Source organism: Astyanax mexicanus, unplaced genomic scaffold (genome assembly GCF_023375975.1).
Source record: "Astyanax mexicanus isolate ESR-SI-001 unplaced genomic scaffold, AstMex3_surface scaffold_40, whole genome shotgun sequence".
In the NCBI taxonomy this organism is placed as follows: Eukaryota; Metazoa; Chordata; class Actinopteri; order Characiformes; family Acestrorhamphidae; genus Astyanax; species Astyanax mexicanus.
This window is the reverse complement of record NW_026040050.1, coordinates 814426-833778: the sequence shown is the minus strand read 5'-3', so window position 1 is coordinate 833778 and position 19353 is coordinate 814426. Positions and strand designations below refer to the sequence as shown.

The window sequence follows — 19353 nt, the reverse complement described above, 5'->3', positions numbered from 1 at the left end:
GATCACAGTAGCTATTGTGTTTGTTTTATTTTACTTTAAACAATTATTTAAGTATTGTAAAGTCATGAAACTTGCTTTCGGACAAGGGTATTTTTAGGTTCAGGCAGCACACATACATATATGTGTAAAAAAACATTAGTTTACATTTTGTGGTATAAAGAAGTTCTTGTTTTATTGTTTAATCTAATTAATTGCAATTTTTTAAACACATTTTAAGAATTACAATGAGTTTGATATCTTTTGTCCCTCATCTCAAGAATCCCTGATTTATTTATCAATAAGTACTTTAGGTGCTATCAATCTTTATTAGTCTTAGTTGAGTACAGTAGTTGTGGGCAAACTGAAAGCTGATTGAGTTTGTGTCAATTGTAATGAGGTTGTTAAAACACAGGGGACAGAAAGTCTTAATACTGGATTGTTTATTTGTGAGAAAATAGAAATGGCAGAAAAGACACTTAGTTTTTCTAGTGTAGATCAATTCTTCAGTGTTCCTGGTGAGGACGGCTGACAGCAGGCGTAATAAGGGAAATAGTTGGTCCCAAAGATTCTCGAAGTGTTCGACAAACTCAGCTAAAGGACAAACCAAGAGTCCCTGGGTGCATTTCTGTAGTGCAGGTCTCGGTTGAGACTGGAGATTTTGGGGTGCAGGTCTGTGTTGAGTCCTAAGGCTCTGAGATGCAAACAGAGTCTGGATTCTGAGTCCAAGTCTGAGATGAGTTTGGAGTTGGGTCTTTAATCTCTAGCTCTGAAATCTCTGGATGCGAGTCTGAACCATGCTTGGATTATCTGGTGTGCAAGTTGAATCTGGAATCTCTAGAGCTATATTCACACAGCAAGGAAAAGCGGCTCAAATCCGATCTTTTATGTCATATTTGACACAGGTAGGTTATCCGATCATATCAGTTTTGTTTCTATCGGCCAGATCGGAATTCATGCTTTTTTTATATTAAAGAGAAAAGGAAAATAGACAGTGAGTAGACTAACTAATTATTGTAAGCAGATAGAAAAATGGACAGCAGCAGTGAGTATGGGTTTCAGTAGAGGAAAAAAGAGGGGGGATGTTACTATTTAATAATATTAGGAGGCATATGTCCGCAGCCGTGCAGTGTTCCTATTGAACTGGTTAAATGTGACTACAGATCGGGGTTGCAGCATCAAAGAAACAAACAAAAAAACTAAAAACCTGTCCGTGTCTGAATAATGTGTTCTTTATACAGAGATCCTGAGAGTATTCTCTGTGATAAGCTTAGCCTCCAGTCTGAACTCATTCACAGCTCAAGATACTGACAAGGACTAAAGTGAAACTTATTGTGAAGCAATGCCAGACAGATGGCAGATATGGGTCATAGGGGTGGGCGATATGGCCCTAAAATAATATCATGATATTTCCTGTTTTTTTCACGACAAACGATATTCTTGCCGATATGACAAAACACTATGAAAAATTATTTCAAGAATACACTACGGCAACAAAATGAAAATTACATTTAATTTTTGCATTTGATATGATATTGCACACCCCTAACTGAGATATAAAAAAAATACAAGAATTTGGTCAGATTTGTAACAGAAGCCAATGATCCAGAATGTCATGTTACTAATAATAATACACTTCAAATATCTCCATGTATCCAGGACTGAAGTAAAAGAACTGATATTGGACAGATATAATCTGTCTCTAGTAGATATATAATAGTAAAAAGAGAACAGTGTGATTTTTTCTTTTAATATAAACAGTAAAAAAGTAGTAATCAAAATGTTGGCGATATTATCGCATACGATATGATATGGCACATCCCTAATGGGCATACCTGTCAAGTTTTAGATTTAAAAATAAGGGATATTTTCCTCAGTCCGCTTAAAGCCGTCCCACCAGCCCAACGAAGGTTCAGTATCCTTTACATTTTAAGACAGGTTTACAAAAAATCTAAAATAACCACATGTGAACCACTTACACACTACAATTAGATTATCAGGATCTGAAATGGTGTGGACATTCCTACATATGTCATTCTTTTAATACAGCCAAATTAAAAAAACATTTTCTATATATTTAAAAAAAAAAAAAAAGTTAAGATTTCATAAAGTTAAGATTTTGGCATAAATGCACTCTTTTATATGATATATTTTTTATTTATTTCATGGATTTAAAATTGAACAAAGAGTGCACAAATTCTGCAAAATGACTGCTGGTGACCTAAAAATAGTATTATGAGCTTTTACTAAAAGGACATGGACCAGATATATTCCATCAGTAAAAATTAGTCCTAAGGGGTCTACACATTTAATAATTTTTAATTAATACTTCTTCCTTTTGATCACTCCACCCCTGATCAGTTCAGTTCATTTCGGTCCTCTCCACATTTCTAGTTAAACTGAGTCACAAGCTGTATTTTTTTTATTTTAAAAGGTTTAATCTGTGTGTTTTATTTCGGAGACGAGTATTTTTAAGCAGCTATCAGAAAAATCTCATCACAGTTTACATGATTAGCCAACCGTTACCTTTCTTTTAGAAAAATCGCTGAATATCCAGATCTGTTTTAACATCAGCTGCTCCGACTAGCTGCCTGAACTCACAGCGACGGGGGGGGGGGGGGGCTTCCCCACACTGACCCTCTTTTGCAAGCTGATTGGCTGTTTCTCCTGAAAGGCGGGACTTTCTCCTTGACCCGGCTCCACGATTGGTTAAGAGACACAGAGCGGTCAGTGCCCTGTCTCCTCAATAATATATATTTTTTTATTCTAATATAATACGGGAAATTTACGGGAAAATACTAATACGGGAGGACGGCGGGAAAGAGGAGTAAAATACGGTAGTTTCCCGGCCAAAACGGGAGACTTGACAGGTATGCTAATGGGTCACTTTAAAAAGATTGTGCAAAGCCTAAACTAAATATCTGATTTAGGCCACTTTTACCTGCGGTGTGAACGCAGCCGCGGTCTGGATGTGAATTTGATCTTTGATTTGATCTGAATTTGCCTTGCTTTGAGTGCATGAATATGATTACAGATTGAGTAAAAGTCTGGTGTCTGTGAATACTAGTCTGAGGCATGTTCTGAGTGTGAATGGAAATCTAAATATAGTTTTCAAATTTAAGTCTTATTCTAGACTCTCTGTTGGCAAGCCTAGAGTCTGTGGATGTGGAAGTCCAGGTTGAGTCCAGAATCACTTGAACATGCACTCATAGATTTCAACTTGAATCTAGACTTCAAATGAAGTTTATAGTTTTTATTTTTTTTATATAATACTATGATGCATATTCTTTGGGATATTCAGTATTTTTAGTAACCAGTGAGTGAAAAGGTAGGCGTTTCCTGTAAAGTGAATATAAATACTAGCTGATAATCTAAATTAGTTACAAACCACAAATAGTGCAATGTCTGTGAATTCCCTGCTGCTAAGTCATCCCATATCCCATTGAGCGCTGGCACACACACAAACAACTAGTTTAATATTAAACAACTACTTTAATATTTTATATTAAAATACTTGCTGTGAAGAAAAGCATATAAAGTGCAATCACAGCTGCAGCAGCTGGCAAGAGAGGGAACGGCACGAGGCAGCATATTCTACAACTGAGTAACTGCGGCTGATTTATGGCAGTTCAATTGCCTAATAACAATAGAGCGAGTGAGAGCGTCCCTCTCGGCTGTAAGCTTTTAAGTAGTGTGTTTTTAAAGGCCGTTGAGTGGCTTTTAATATGGAGAGATGCAGTTAGCAGTGCATGCTGTGGCCTCAATGGGATTAAGTAGATTTAAATTGTGGAGGCCATTAACAACCAGCACCCTGCATGAGCGTCCAGGAGCTTCCCAAGTGGGCGGTTATCTTTAGGATTATAGAGGCCTCGGCCTTCACCTCTCTTTCTCTCTCTCATTCTTCCTCTTTTCTCTCTTTTATCTTTATTTTCTGTGTACCGTATTTTTTGCACTGTAAGGTGCACCTAAACCCTTTAATTGTCAGTGCACCTTAAAATCTAGTGCGCCTTATGTATGAATTTTATGTTTTACCAGTCAGGCTGTTAGCAGTTGAGTTCTCCAGCAGTATTAGAATTAGCCACCATCCACAAGCTACAGGGGAAAAACCACTAGCTTATATCACCCTGGCTTACTTACAGTAAATCTAATCTTACTGTAAATAAACTGAAGCACTTTACTTCACTTTACAAATAAACAGTTTTCAGGAGAGAAATCTGTGTAGATTAACATCCAGCACTAGTTTGACTTTGATATTTTTTTTAGAATTACAGATTTATTAACTTATCTTAGCTTTAGAGGTCTTACCACCCAGTGGCGAGACCTGCTTTATTAGAAGGAAAATATGGCAAAACTTCTGTTCCTTACTAGTGTTCCATAATGTGTCTTATTATCCAGTGAACCTTATGTGTAAAAATAGAACAAAAAAAACATTTATTGATAGTGATTGATTTGTGATTTGATGAAGACACCTAATATCTATAATCGTAAACTTTATTTTCTCCTCATAAACCTAAAAGACATTTTACACATCTGACATCTGTAACAACAAAGAAAAAGGGCAGTGAATTATATAAGTGAGGTTTGGTCATTACATGCATAGGCTTGTTTGTGACACAGTACACAGTGGCCTAGAATGGGAAGCAGATTAACAGAAACAGAAACTGACCCGTTACAGGACAAAGCTTACACAGCACGGGCAGGAATCTGACCTTGAACCGGTTTAAAAGCCTCCAATCCTGAAAGGTCGGAAGAGGACAATCACATATACAGTATTAGTATAGTCAGCGTAACCCCCTCTAATGAATGCATTCAACTACTCTGACCGTCAAATAAAACTGCATCAAAAAGGACTGTTGAAATTCAGTGTAATGTTACATGTGAGAATGTAATGATGATAAATATAAATGATAAAACTATTAGAGCAAAAGATGCCACTGAAACCTGTACACTGAAAAAAGAGGTTCTAGTACCCTGATGAGCCTCCAGCACATTTGTTGCAGCTGGCCTTTAGATTCTGCAAACCCATTACCATAAATGCTAGATTGGATTATGCATTGCTATTTGGTGGAGATGTTTCTGGGAAACCCTTACTGTGTGTGGGTGAGCTTTATCCTGGTGAAAAATGCCAGTTGGAAACCTGCCATGAGAGGCACCATGTGGCTGCAGGATGTCCTGCACATAAAACTGAGCTGTTAGTGTCCCTCGCATCTCTACAAGGGGTGACTGACTGCCAAATTCAATCTTTGCTGTGTGTCTCACCAAGAGGTACACTACCTCTGTGAACTGCTGAGAGGCTTTTGTAGGGCAGAGGTGAAGCACTTTTACGCCCTCTTGTGGTATGCCCCAGTGTCTAATCTGATCACACCTGTAATCATTTATCTTCTTGGGACATAACTGCATGCTGAGTTTTGTAGAAATCCTATGTGCATTTTTTTTTGTGCAGCTTGTTTATTTCCTGTAGAGAAAAAAGGGTTTTGAAGAAAAACATGAATTTATTGTTCTTAATAGCAGGCCAAGATTTGGTTTCTTGATCAGAGGTTTAATTACAGCTGTTTTAAAGGCTTTGGGTACATGGCCCAGGGTGAGCGATGAGTTTACTATCATTAACAGAGGTTTAATTATATCTGGCAGTACCTGTTTTAGTAATTTTGTGGGAACAGCATCAAGTGTGCAGGTTGTGCTGTTTGAAGAGGAGATAATTTTCTCTAGTTCTAGCTGTGGAAGTGGGTTAAAGACTTCCAACCTAACTTCAGTAACAGAGTTTTGTTCTAGATCAGCCAGACCAGATGACAGAGAGGATGTAATATTTATCTGTTTAATTTTATCCCGAATGTTTTCAATTTTACTATTGAAGAAGTCCATAAAATCGTTGCTGGTGTGAATGGCTGGAATCTGAGGTTCAGTACCTGCCTGGTTTTTAGTTAATTTGGAAATAACTTTAAAGAGAACTCTAGGATTATTTTTATTTATCTCGATCTGTGAGGCCAGATACGCTGAGCGGGCTTTATTAAGTTATTTTCTATATTTAACAAGACTGTCTTTCCACACAGAGTGAAACACTTCCAGTTTAGTTGATCTCTAAATTTCGTATTAACTGCTTTAAGGTACGAGTTTGATCATTGTACCACGGTGCGAGCTTTTTCTGTCTCTCTATTTTGTGTTACAACATCTAAGGTAGAGCGAAAGGTATTTTCTAAACCTTCGGTTAGTTTGTCTAGTTCTACTGGGTCTACAGGAGAATATATTAGAGTTGATAAGTCTGGAAGCTTATCTGTAAATTGTTGGGCTGTAAAAGGCGTAATTGAACGTTTTACAGAGTAGCTAGGGGATGTACGTATATTATGACTAAGATGTAATTTAAATGAAATAAGGTAATGATCTGAAATTGCGGAGGTTTGAGAACGAATATTCGGGTTATCTATGCTCACACCCAGGGTCAAAACTAAATCCAGAGTATGATTACAGTAATGAGTAGGTCCTGTTATATTTTGAAAATGGATGTGAATGCCTTTTTTAATGGATCATCCAACTTTTCGAAATGAATGTTGAAGTCTCCAACTATAATCACTTTATCATTACTTACTGCTAAGTCTGTGACAAAATCACTAAATTCTTTTTTTCTTCTGAAAAATATGCAGACCCCACCTCCTCTACCGGACAATCTCGGATTGTGTATATAATTATAGCCTGCAGGGGCGGCTTCATTTAATGCTACATATTCATTTGGCCTAATCCAGGTTTCTGTCAGACACAGAACATCGAATTTCTGATCAGTTATCATTTCATTCACCAGAACTGCTTTTGAATTCAGAGATCTAATATTAAGTAAACCAATCTTTAGGTTTGAAGTGTTAGTACTACAGTCTGGATATGATTGTTTAATATAAGTTAAGTTATTTAGATTTACTGTTTTAGTTTTTTGATGTTTTTGTTTGACTCGGGGGACAGACACAGTCTGAATACATTGGTATCTAGGTAACGTCTCTTTGCAGCTCGCAGACGGTTGGTTAAGCCTCTCTGTCTGCGGCCTGGTCCCGGCTCTGGATTGTCAGCAGCTTCTAATACTACTCTGCCGACTAACTAAAAGACTATGAGCTATGCTGAAGCATTATAATGCTTTGAAGTTGTACATTAGGTTACATACCATCAAATGAATGAGTAAAAGTATACAATGTTAAATTCATCATATCATTTCAAAGTAAATTTATTGTTCTGAAATTCTGAAATTCATTTTATTCTGTAGATTTTCCATATGACGTACGACTTGGCCAGTGCGATGGTGAGAATCGTGAATCTGATCGGTATGATGCTGCTGCTTTGTCACTGGGACGGCTGCCTGCAGTTCCTCGTGCCCATGCTGCAGGACTTCCCCGCTGACTGCTGGGTCTCCAAAAACAAGATGGTGGTAAGTGTTTTTTAACAGAAGTTGTCTTAATTGCATTTTAGTGGTGCCATTTCATCTTCATATCCTCTGAATCTGTTTTATTGCACCAAGCCTTAAGGTGTTTACACACTGGATGCGGTATGCCACGCTGCAATGCTCTCCGCTCTGCTGGACGCTGGCCAGTTGTGGTTGCGTTGCGCTGCTGTTGCATCTCCTGCTGATAATAGGCACGGTTTTCTAATCCCGTTACCTCTGTGTGTAGATCTGTATCCGTCTTTTAGTGTCAGAATGAAGCTCTGATTCTGCTCTTCCTCCTGTTTTCTCTATAGGAGTGTAGGGAAGTGTTGTACAGCTCAGGGGATTCACTAATCGTTAATATCAGTCATTCACTCGTGTTTTTATTAGTTTGGACTACAGTTTTTCTCTGGTCACGTGAGTTCACATAATGCGTGAGTTCAAAGTTGAACCAAGTTGAAGTTGCTTATGCAAATCTTTCTGCTCTGCACAGCGGCACACTGCTCTGCTGCTGGAGAAATAATTTAATTCAATGAGGGTCAGCATACAGCAGTGTATCTACCACATGCAGTGTGCAAGCACCTTTAGTCTGAACACCAGCTGATTTAAAAGAGTCTATTTCAGGCGCTCAGAGGGAGCACAATTGGCCTCCGGGTGGGTAGACGGCGCTCTCTCCCTACATCACCACATCACCAATGGGTGATGTCCGCAGCACAGGGCGTCTGTGAGCTGATGTATCGGAACCTCCAAACACCCTGTAATGCAGCAATTCTGCATCAGCAGCAGTTGAAAAAAAGAGGCGGAGTATTACGTCATTTTGGCTTAATTTTGTCTTCTTGTTAATCAGGAGGTGTAACGTTTGAAGAGGCCTCAGAGCTCACAGGGTGAGGAGAGAGCCGGGTCTCATTACAGACCCTCCCTGTACGGTTATATAACCAAGGCAGCAAACGCCTGAGGTATGACCCTGAATCACCTGGTTGAGGAGGACTGGAGTAGCCAGCCGGGGGCCTAAAAAGAAAAGCCTCTCGTGACATTTGATTTTTTCTCAGAGTTCACAGAGGAGAAAATGATGGGAATCTCATGCTTTAGGTGGAATAACAATAATCTGTCATTACCTTACAGAATAACAGAAACAACACCACAAACAGATCAATCTGAGCTAATAAAGACACCTAATGGAAAGTAGGCCACCAAAGCCGTGCAGGTAAGACAGGTGGAGTGAATGCTAGTGGCGGATTTGGCATGATGAACACTGTCGTGGAGGAGCTGTTTACACAGAGGCCATTTCTGTTAGTTTGGTCTGGTATTTTTAGTCCAGCAGACTTGCATAATGAGTAACGTCCATAACAAACGATTCTTAGCCGACCGCCACATCTGTGTGCCTGTTTAGTAACCTGCCATTTCAGAAAGCAGACCAAAGGTTTAACAGGAATTGCTGGAAGTCCGGCTGGTTTGTAGACCCTACCTGAGTAATGACACACAGAAACACAAACACACAGTGTGCCTGGAGTCTCTTTATATGTAGCAGGCTTTTTCTTACACCGCACTGTTTCATCATTTCTTTCTTGTTTTTGAAAGCTCTAATAGGCTCTTTTTCAGGGCTTTACTCTGTAGAAATGAGTTTGAAAGACATTTAAACATGTCTCCTCTAAAAAGAGCCAATATGGATTCAACACTGGTATAAAGAAAAAGGGCAATTTATTCACAATTTATTTAAACACACTGAAATTTCACATCGTTCTAAATAGCTGACCCACTTTTTACCCTCCAAAGAATCTTTATGTCTCTAAGGCCCGTTCACATTTACATTTTTATAGTAATTTACCAAGAAGTCCAAATCCAAGAATGTAGCTTTGGAATCCTGATGTTTTTTAATTGGGGTTCCTCTTCTTTTTCTTCTTCTTATTAACATTAAGAGAGTAAAATGTCAGGACAGTGGGGTTCAGCAAAGTTGGTATTAAGTAAATTTGATTGGAACCTACTGTTTAGGTAATATTTGGGATGTTAGAGATTAAATGGTTTAAGATGTGATGTCATTTCTAGTATTGTGATCCAGCAAATCTCATTAACAGGGTAAATTAAGACTTAACATGCTAAGGAGTGATTGTGTGATTTAGGGTTTCAAAATGTTATAGTAGCAGATTCTCTTCACGTGTTTATTATTAAATGTAAATTGATTAAGATCGCATTTAAAATTTGTTTTTAAATTGTTATTGCTACTAAGGTATGAGAAGTATGAGATATATATGATGCTGTGGTTATACACCCATCAGCTGTAGCATTAATACCAACTCATTGTGTCCACTTATCATATAGTTCTATTTATAGCTCTATAATAATTACATACTGTAGTCATGTATCTGTTTCTTCGCATCTTTGTTGTGATTCTACATGTTATCATTTAAAGCATCAAAAATCATAATCAGAAACTGTATCAAACCTGAATATATGTGTATTAATAGCATCCTGCAGGGGTTATCTTGTTAACTGCTCAACTGTTCAGCTGAAGATTTTAAATTTCCCTGAATATTTAACACGCTTTGTTCAGCGGCCTGTGAATACCACATTATGGGCACACCGGATGAGGGTGCCCCAGGTGGCATGTACCCTATGAGACAGTGCTGCTGGAGTGCTAGCTGACCTTTTCCTGTACACTGTCCACTGAAGAGGCTGTGTGAGACCTTGTGTAATGGCCTGTGTGTGTGTGTGTGTGTGTGTGTGTCCCTCTGTGCCCCTGCAGAACGATACGTGGGGACAGCAGTACTCTTACGCCCTCTTCAAAGCCATGAGCCACATGCTTTGCATCGGATATGGCATGTACCCGCCGGTCGGCATGACGGATGTGTGGCTGACCATCCTCAGCATGATCGTGGGAGCGACGTGCTACGCCATGTTTGTGGGTCACGCGACGGCGCTGATCCAGTCACTTGATTCATCACGCAGGCAGTATCAGGAGAAGGTGAGTAAGAGTGTGGAAACACCAGTGTTATGTGAGTAAGAATGTATGTCAGCTCACACCAATCTTACAGTGAAGTATCCCCCTTATAGATAACACTTCATGATCAATTTCTATTCTGCTCTCATGGCTTTTGGCATGTCAGTGTACATGCCCAAATGTTTGTGGACATGCACTCTAATGAAAGCATTCGGCTAAAAAAGAGGTATGAAACTGCATAGCATTGAGCTGTGAAGCAGTGAAACTGTGTTCTTTGGAATGGTGCTACTTTTGGATGGGAAGAGATGTGGAGGTGGAGATGGGTTGGGGAGTTGGGATGAGGTGGAGATGGGTTGGGCATTAGGTGGGGATGAGGTGGTGATTGGGGATGAGGTGGTGATTGGGGATGAGGTGGGGATGGGTTGGGGTTGAGGTGGGGATGAGGTGGGGTTGGGGTTGAGGTGGGGATGAGGTGGGGATGAGGTGGGGATTAGGTGGGGATGGGTTGGGGATTAGGTGGGGATGGGTTGGGGATTGGAGATGAGTTGGGGATGAGGTGGGGATGGGTTGGGGTTGAGGTGACACTAATTGCAATCAAATCCTCACAGCAATGATCCAAATTTTAGTAGAAATCTTTCCCTGGACAATAGAGATTACTTCTATATGTTAAATTTGTTTTTGGATGAAACATTCAAATGTTCCACATAGTGGAAATATAGAGATGAAGCAGCTGAACAGATTCATAGTCCCTCCTCAACAGGTCCAGTAGTGTCAGTAAGGCAAGGAAAAGTGCAATAAACTCGGATTATAATGAATGTATATATAGTACATAATGTCCTTGAGCTTTAAAGGAGAACCTGTTTATTTGAGATTTACGAGAGATTTATGAGAGTTCCGCCATTTATATTCATATATGGTTTATGCTGATGTGTGGAGGCATTCCTGAGTAATTAAGCTGACAACACAAGGTGTGAATTTGGACGTAAAATCCATCTGTCAGGTTCTAGGGGTAATGCATCCATCAATAAAGGAAGCATCACAGACTCTGCGGAACAAGTAAAAACAGGGCTTGAGACTTTTGGTTTAGAGACGTAACACATCCAGAGTTTGGTTTTGGAAGTAGGACAGTGTGTGCCCAGCTCACCTGTGGTGGACAGCAGTGTTTGGTGATCTCCCTGATGCACACCTCTCCCTGAGCGCAGCAGAGGCAATAATGAGCTGAGCTGCCAGCCCGCCACATGGCCCACCATCTGTGGAGAGAAGGAGGGATGGAAACAGAGAGGGCGAGATGGGGAGAGAGGGTAGGAGCGCCTGTGGAAACGGAGGAAGGGTCATATGGAGACCCCTGGAGGCAGATACAGGATAGATGCTGGCTGAAGGATGATGGGTAAAAAACGACTGAGAATAGAAAGACAGAAGAATAGAAAAAGGCAGGGAGAAGAAGGACCAGGACACATTCCAGAGGGTGATAGAATTGTGGAGAAAGATACAGTTAGGTCAATCAAAATGTGCTCCAGAACAGAGAAAGCTTTATGAGACTGCTTTACATTATGTGGAGGTTCCTCAAAAATGCTAACTATTAGCACTTTTCCACCAACGTGAAATAGGCTCTGTTCCAGTTCACACACCTAATTTTAATCCGTCGATGCATTTAAAAAGAAAAAAGAGCTGCAATGCGAAATGCTGGAACCAAAGAACAGCAGGTTCTTCAATGTGAACTAAGAGCTTTTGTGCAACAACTCTATAGCTGGTGTAAATATGGACTGGGTCACAGGAAAGCAATAAGGTTCTCATAAGCTTGAAGAGAAAGGAGCTATTTTGGTGGAAAATCGCTATAGTTGATAAATCTTACATCCTGTAGAGTTTTTTTTTTCCTTTAAAGATTTCATGACGTGTGAAATCTTCAGAACGGTTCATAATGTGTAGAGATTCATCAGAATCTTTACACCATGTGTGAGTTCTTTAGAAACTTTGCATTATGCCAGGGACGGCTTTACAGAATGGAGAGGTTCTGTAAAATATTTCCATTAAGTGGGTTGTCTGTGAATTTGCAAGAAACCCATTTTTAACTGTCAACAGTGTATCATAGAAACAGTGTCTGTCCTAGTGTCTGTACAGATTTTAGCACAGATTAAAGTCTAAAAAAATAGACAGAACAACAGAAATGAGAAATTTGTGTGAGAGAGACACTGAGATTGATATTCTGGAGTATTGGGTGAGATGGAGAGAGGGAGATATCTGCTCTTCTCCCTGTGTGACCCTTCAGAGTGTGTGAAAATGCGTGAAACACTAAAAATCTCCAAGCGTCCTAGAGGCCTCAGAAGGATCAGTTAGAAACCTGAGTTGCATATGTGTTCGGTTCTGTTCTGAGGTTTCACACTTTTAGCTGGAAAGAATTAGAACACACGATCTAACAGGAGGGAAAACTTTTCAGAGTGTTTTTTAGTTAATTCTGTGTATGTACATTTGAATGTTTTTCTATTAGGGTGATAAACGAGGTGCTAGTTCACCCACAGCTTGTAGCACATTTGCTAAATAAACAGTTCCAAACTATGAAAAGTGGAAAACTTGAACAGTAAATTTTGGCACAAATTAATCAGCTATTTTCAATCATTTGTGTACATTAAAGCGGTATTATTTAACAATGTAAAAAAGTACTTTTTATTTGTTTTAAACAACGGATTAAATCTCATAAGTAACACTTACTCTTTCCCTCTCCCTCTTTGTCTCTCTCTCTGACACACTACTCTGTCACACACCTACACACCATACACACACAAACATACAGACAGGTACACACACAACAATTGTTGCTGCCTTCGTGAAGCATAAGCTTTGTAATGTTCATTTCCTCCGTTAAAGCTTCTGTGTTTGAGTTTCGTCGTGTTCAACGCTAATGCTCTCCCCAAAACTGTTACTGAGCAGATAAAAATGTTTAAATCATCAAAACTGCTTGAGATATTGTATTGTATTTTTCAAATACAAGCATTTTAACTTGTGATTAATTAAGCAATAATACAGGAGAGGGAGTGCTATAAAGTGTAATATTGGCACTGCTGTGCTGCAGTCATAGGCACAATGTCTTTATGAATAATGTCATTTTTTGAAAGTTTGTTTAACATTAAAATAAAACTGTTAGATATTTTGGGAAATTGGTTTTACTGTAATGTACAGTGCTTTATAAACCCTGGTGTTATTGGTCCTGCTGACCGATGGAGCTGCTCTCAGCTGCCCTGTTTCTGAAGGAGCGGCGCAGCCAAGTGGGCCAACCAGCTGTTCCTCCTCTCAGCAGACACTGCTGGGTCACACCGCCATCCGTTACCGCGACGCCTGTCCCATAGCAACCCGCTCCTATGGCAACGGCACTAACCACATCGCTCATCCTGAGCCAGCCCCCTCGGGCCAGGCTGCCTGCCGAGGGGAAATTAGCACAATAAACAGCGATTAATATTTCAGACCCAGGCTTTTTCATTTGTTTCTATAGAGCAGGTTATGCTGATTAATGCCTGAACTCTGACTGCTTCTCCACAAAGAGAAGGGGCTATGAGAGCAGAACATCAGTCTGGCAGAACATCAGTCTCAGATGTATGTATGGAAGATTGCAATATGATGATATCATTATTGGGATAAATTACATCACTGCACAATGTTCTTTTCGGCATGTGTTACAGGGATTTTCAGCACTTTTAAAACACTGAACAGCTGTGGGAGTATCAATAAAAGAGAGATTTAGACCAATTTAGACTAACAGCAACACTCAGGGGTAGGGGTGTAGCAAAGCATCGTTTAACGGTGCATCGTGGGGACATACAAATCCACGTTCTGTTTAGGAAAGGTTATGTTGTTGCATTGTTTGAACACCAGTGGTAGCAGGCCAGTGGGCGTAAGCAAAGGGCAGAGGAAATTGCTGTCATTTTTGACTGAAGCCAATCTCACTAGCACTAAACCCCCTGTGAAACTGACTTCACCCTTGACAAATGCTAAAAGATTTTCTGATTTGTATACTGTGAGTGAGTGTCTGTGTATCAAAATACATGTGCCTATAGCACATTTGAATCAGAGAGGCCGCTGCAGAGGCAGAAATTTCCACAATAAAAGTGTTTTTAAAGGTTAGGAAACGTTTATAAAATGTATATATGTTTATAAAATGAAACATTTTACATTTCAGGGTTTAGTGCCTCTTCTAATCTTGGAACAGTGTTTTGAATGAAGATTTTCCACTGATAGGAGATTATAGGTCTACAACTTGTCTGAATCACTGTCCGAGAAATTCACCTTTAGTGTAGAATATCTGTATTAAAGTTAGAAACAAGAAGCTGATAAATAATAGTAAACTTTATTTTTACCACATGTTGGAATCTTGGCAAGTGATGGCATAATATTGCATTGTTTTTCTAAAGCATCGCTCTATGTACCATTTAAATCACCTTTAATAAAATAAAGATTCATCAGTACGTTTCACAGCATTGTGCACATCAGCTGGGTTTCCTTAAATATTCTTAAAGGCCACATTTCTGATGGTTACTTGGCTTCTATGGAACATCCTGGCCAAACATCAAGAAAAATGTAAGGCTTTAGAGTCGAGACTATCAACATTCAGGTGCTTTCAGCTTACATGCACTACCACACCACCCTGACCTGCAGAGCAGAACAATAAGGAATGAGCGGCTGTGATGGAGGGGTTTGATCTTAACACCAGGCTTTAGGGTCTATAGACTGTGATTGTCTGTGTGATTACATTTACTACTGTAGTCTTTTAAGTCTTATAGAGCCTCACACACACGCACACGTGCGCGTGCACACACACACACTGACAACCACACACATTCTTCTTTTATTTCAGTGTCCAGAAGGGGTGTAAATCTCGACCCTTAGGATGTCTTGATTATGATCTCATTTAGGAAATGAGTAAAACCTATAAAATGCTAATGAATGCATAAATGTTTTTTTTTTTTCTGAGAATAGCTTATGGTATAGAATGAAACAGTACATTTAGAATAATGATTTCTTAAAGAACCTTAAAAAAAATTAAAGTACTGTTGTAAAGTACTGTTGTCAGTTTTATACAGAACCAATTTCTAACTGCACTGTATCTTTATTGAATACCTAACTAAACAGAGAGTATATATATACTGTATTTTTGCACTATAAGGTGCACTTAAAATCCTTTAATTTTCCCCAAAATCAACAGTGTGCTTTATAATCCGGTGCACCTTATGTATGAATTCTACCAGTCAGGTATTAAGGAGCAGTACAGCCACTCTGCTGAAGTACAGAGTTATACAGGAGTTTCAGTGAAGATTCTCCAGCAATAAGACTGGACTAGAATTAGCATTAGCCACAAACCAGGCTAATCACTAACTCCTTCGCTGATCAGAGCTGAGTATATTGAACTGTAGTCTGTGTGTTTACTGTGTTGAAACAAGCTACGTGGGATGAATTGCTAGCAGGTATCACCCTGGCCTACCAGAACACTCAGGGTTCCTTATTGTAGTGCTGTCAGGTGGCATTTACTAGTGCTAATCTGTTGTGTTGTGCAGAAGTCAGGTTACTACACAGTTGACAGCCCTATTGGACAACTGTTAAAATTCATATTATGGCAAGAACCAATCAGCTACTAAAGAAAAACGAGTGGCCGTCATTACTTTGGAAAATTGCAAAAACTTTGGTCATAACTGTCATAATGTTTTGCTTTGGTGTCAATAGTGTAGTCGAATTGCAGGTATTTGAGCTTTTCCAACTAAGTAGCAATTATAGAAAAAACACATTTGCTGGAAAACATGGTTGAGTCTGTTATAATCAGTCAGGAATCTCTTTCTTTCAGACACTCGCGTAATTTCACACTCACATTAATCAGGGTGGAGATAACATACATAAGATAATTAGCTATGAGCTGATGGGCACATGACTCCTATTGTAGCTGATAGAAGCATCCAGAGAGACGAGACCCTGCACTGGCCTGTTCCTCAGTCTCACAGATGAGGAAGACAGATCTGCACGGAAACCTCTCTGAATTATTCACGTCTCAATATGGGGAACAAAAAGGGAAACACTAGCATCTGCAACAAAGGCAGCGGGTGAAATTATCATGTGAAAGGGCTGAGTATGATCTGGTCTGAATAGAGCCTTCTATTACAGCGGGGAAGTGTGTGTTAAACCCACTGAGTGCGCTGGAGCAGAGCGGCCCTCCTTTAAATTAGCTTCATAACAGGAAGGAGAAGGAGACGGTTAGCTTCTTCAATCTGAGTGGATCCTAAAATATACCGCTTTACAAATATATCCAAACCTCTAATCTAGTTTTTCTGTTTTTGCACCCAAAAATGTTCCAATGTTACATTTTAATATGTTTAGCACATTTCCACATCATACATGTTGCAGCTCATGTATTTATGCATATTTAATGAAAAGGAGGAAATGTATGCATGTTATATATGCATTTTAGCCTGAGTACAAATAAAAGTGAATTGTTTAGATTACCTTGTGCACATCTTTATCATAATTTCATGTACAAAATATTGAGATTTCTCCTTGAGCAGTCTATTTAGTACATAGCATCCGATGAATAAGAACATTTTGGGATGTTTTTACACCTGTAGTTGGTGTCTATTGTCCAGATCAGTTGATGAGTTTGTTTACTTGGAGAGTTTCTCTCTCTGTTTGGTTTGGTTTCACACAGACATAAACCTAAATGCACCAAAATGTGCACCAATAAAACACACAAGCACATTGTGTCCTCTGATTGGTCAGAGCTGTCTGGCGCGGGAGCAAGTAAGTAAATATAGTGAGAAGATTCTGTGTTTCAGCGCGTTAATCTGTGTTGCAGTGCAGATGTACCCATAGTAAATTAAGTCGCGCAGTTGCGAGCAGTGAACGCAGTGCACATGACCCATGTGAACAGCATGGAGCAGCAAAGACAGCATTTGTTAATAATATCTGTGGTAATAAACTTTATCTGGCTAATTTATCATATTAAACTGCGCATTATCATCAGTTTAATTATAGTAAAAGGAGTATATATGATAGCTGGGTCGGATTGAGACCGGATCATGTTCTCACCACAAGCAAACCGCTCCAGAGTTCATTCGATTACTGTTTTTACACCTGCATAATCAAACTGCACTAGAGGTACAAAGGAACCAGAGTGTGATTTAACCAGAACAAATAGTGCTGGTGTAAAAACACCCTGAAAAAAGCAAAAATATAGCTAATTACAGTTAAAATTAGGATACCTCAAGAAAGGCTTTTTGAACATAAACTTTTAGACATTTGACTTAAATTTTAACACCATTGTGAGATGGAGTGTATATAACTAAACAAATAAAACATAAAATGTAAAATGTAATTAATAAAAAAACACTTATTTTGAGGAAATGTTAGGACACCCTATTTGTCTTTAACAAAAAAATTATCTGTAAGACATGATTGAATATTCAAGTCAAGTTAAGTCAAGTAGTTTTATCGTCAGTACTGAATGTGTACAGGACATACAGAGGATTGCAATTGCACTACTCTCCGAACAGCAAAAAAAAAAAAAAAAAAAAAAAAAAAAAAAAAATATATATATATATATATATATATATATATATATATATATATATATATATATATAAAAGAATGAGAGACACTAAATGTACAATAAAACAAGGTCACAGATGTAGACATGTTCACATTTTCAAATCACTGACTGTTTTTTGTAGATCATCAACAAAAAGGGCTCAGTCACTGTATGTGAATTTCTGAAAAACATGACGTGAGATCTGACTGAGTGATAGCTAAAGCCTCATAACCTTCTGACAAACAACTAGCTGGATCTGTTTTCACTGCAAATCAGCACACAGACAACTGCTAAAGCTCATATCCTACAGACATCCATCTACAAAATAAAACATACACAGTGTTGTGCTTTGAATATCGGGAGTTTCTCACTTTTTCACACTTTTTAACTCCAAACAAAATTTTTAGGGCATTTTTGTTGAGAAAATGGTAGAGGAAATAGTGATGAAGAGTCGAGGGATGAGCAGTAATGTCTATAGGCCTGGAACTGAGATCAACCAAGCTTACTGAGGATTTTCTCCCTGCTGTTTTAACTTTCAGCCACCAGATTTAAACACGTGTGTGTGTGTGTGTATGTACACAAAGAGACATTGTTAGTTTAGTTTATTTGCATCTGACATCACGTAAGTTTTGAATAGGCTGTCAGTGAACATCTGAAGAGTGTCAGTTTAAAATCTACAGTATTGCTTATAAACTGAAATATCACAGATTATTGCAAAATAATGATTAGCATATAATCAGCACCACTGGATTAGCATCAGATGCGTTAGCAGAAATGATTTAAAGGGTCCTATCTGACACCCTGTGCAAGTAGCGTTGCGATGCTCGTTGCTTTCTTACACCCCATCAACAGTGTATTTTCACACCTTGTGTCAGCTCTGTTAAAATAGCGTCAGAGTTTAGGAATAGTGGGTGTGGTGGTCTGGAAGTAAGGAGTGTTCTGGTTCATTTCTGGCGTGTTGTTATTTTGGCGCCGGAAAACACAGGAGTATCCTCTGCTGAGACGCACAAAAGCTCTGCACTGTTAAAATACTAATGCACCAAAGTCAGAGCTCAGCTGACTCTTAAAGGGAATGAGAAGTGACACACTTCCTATTGTCATGTTCTCCACAAAGTTTTACTCTATAATCACTGGATGTTCCAGCAAGGTTTATTGCTGATGTGTTTGCAACTATTTAATTAACTATTATTTATAATTTTTAATTAACTATTTTTTGTTTTTGCCAATTACCAATTATTCTTTTACCAATACTAATATATTTTCCCTAATATATATGTAAGTAGGTAATATATTCTATAAAATGGTCTATGACGTTATTGACAATAATGCCACAATTAAAGGTGAATGAATCCCCATCTACTCCACTGTTTGCTAATGAACTGGCAAATCATTATTAATTGACAAAAATATTATTTATGAAATGTGGGGTAAACGTGTAAATAAAGCTATTTTCAAAGGAAGGTCTCTGTGTTACCAGTGTGACTAAGC

The 19353-nt window shown here is 38.8% G+C and overlaps 1 protein-coding gene across 1 annotated transcript in view; it reads left to right on the top strand.

Annotated features, from left to right (window-relative positions):
* The window catches only part of hcn4 (hyperpolarization activated cyclic nucleotide-gated potassium channel 4), a 243841-nt gene that overhangs the window by 176413 nt on the left and 48075 nt on the right, over nucleotides 1–19353 (top strand). Inside the window, exons 3-4 of the mRNA XM_049473599.1 lie at nucleotides 7220–7381; nucleotides 10116–10334. Of these exons, the coding sequence (XP_049329556.1) occupies nucleotides 7220–7381; nucleotides 10116–10334 (381 nt within the window). The remainder of the gene's footprint in view (nucleotides 1–7219; nucleotides 7382–10115; nucleotides 10335–19353) is intronic.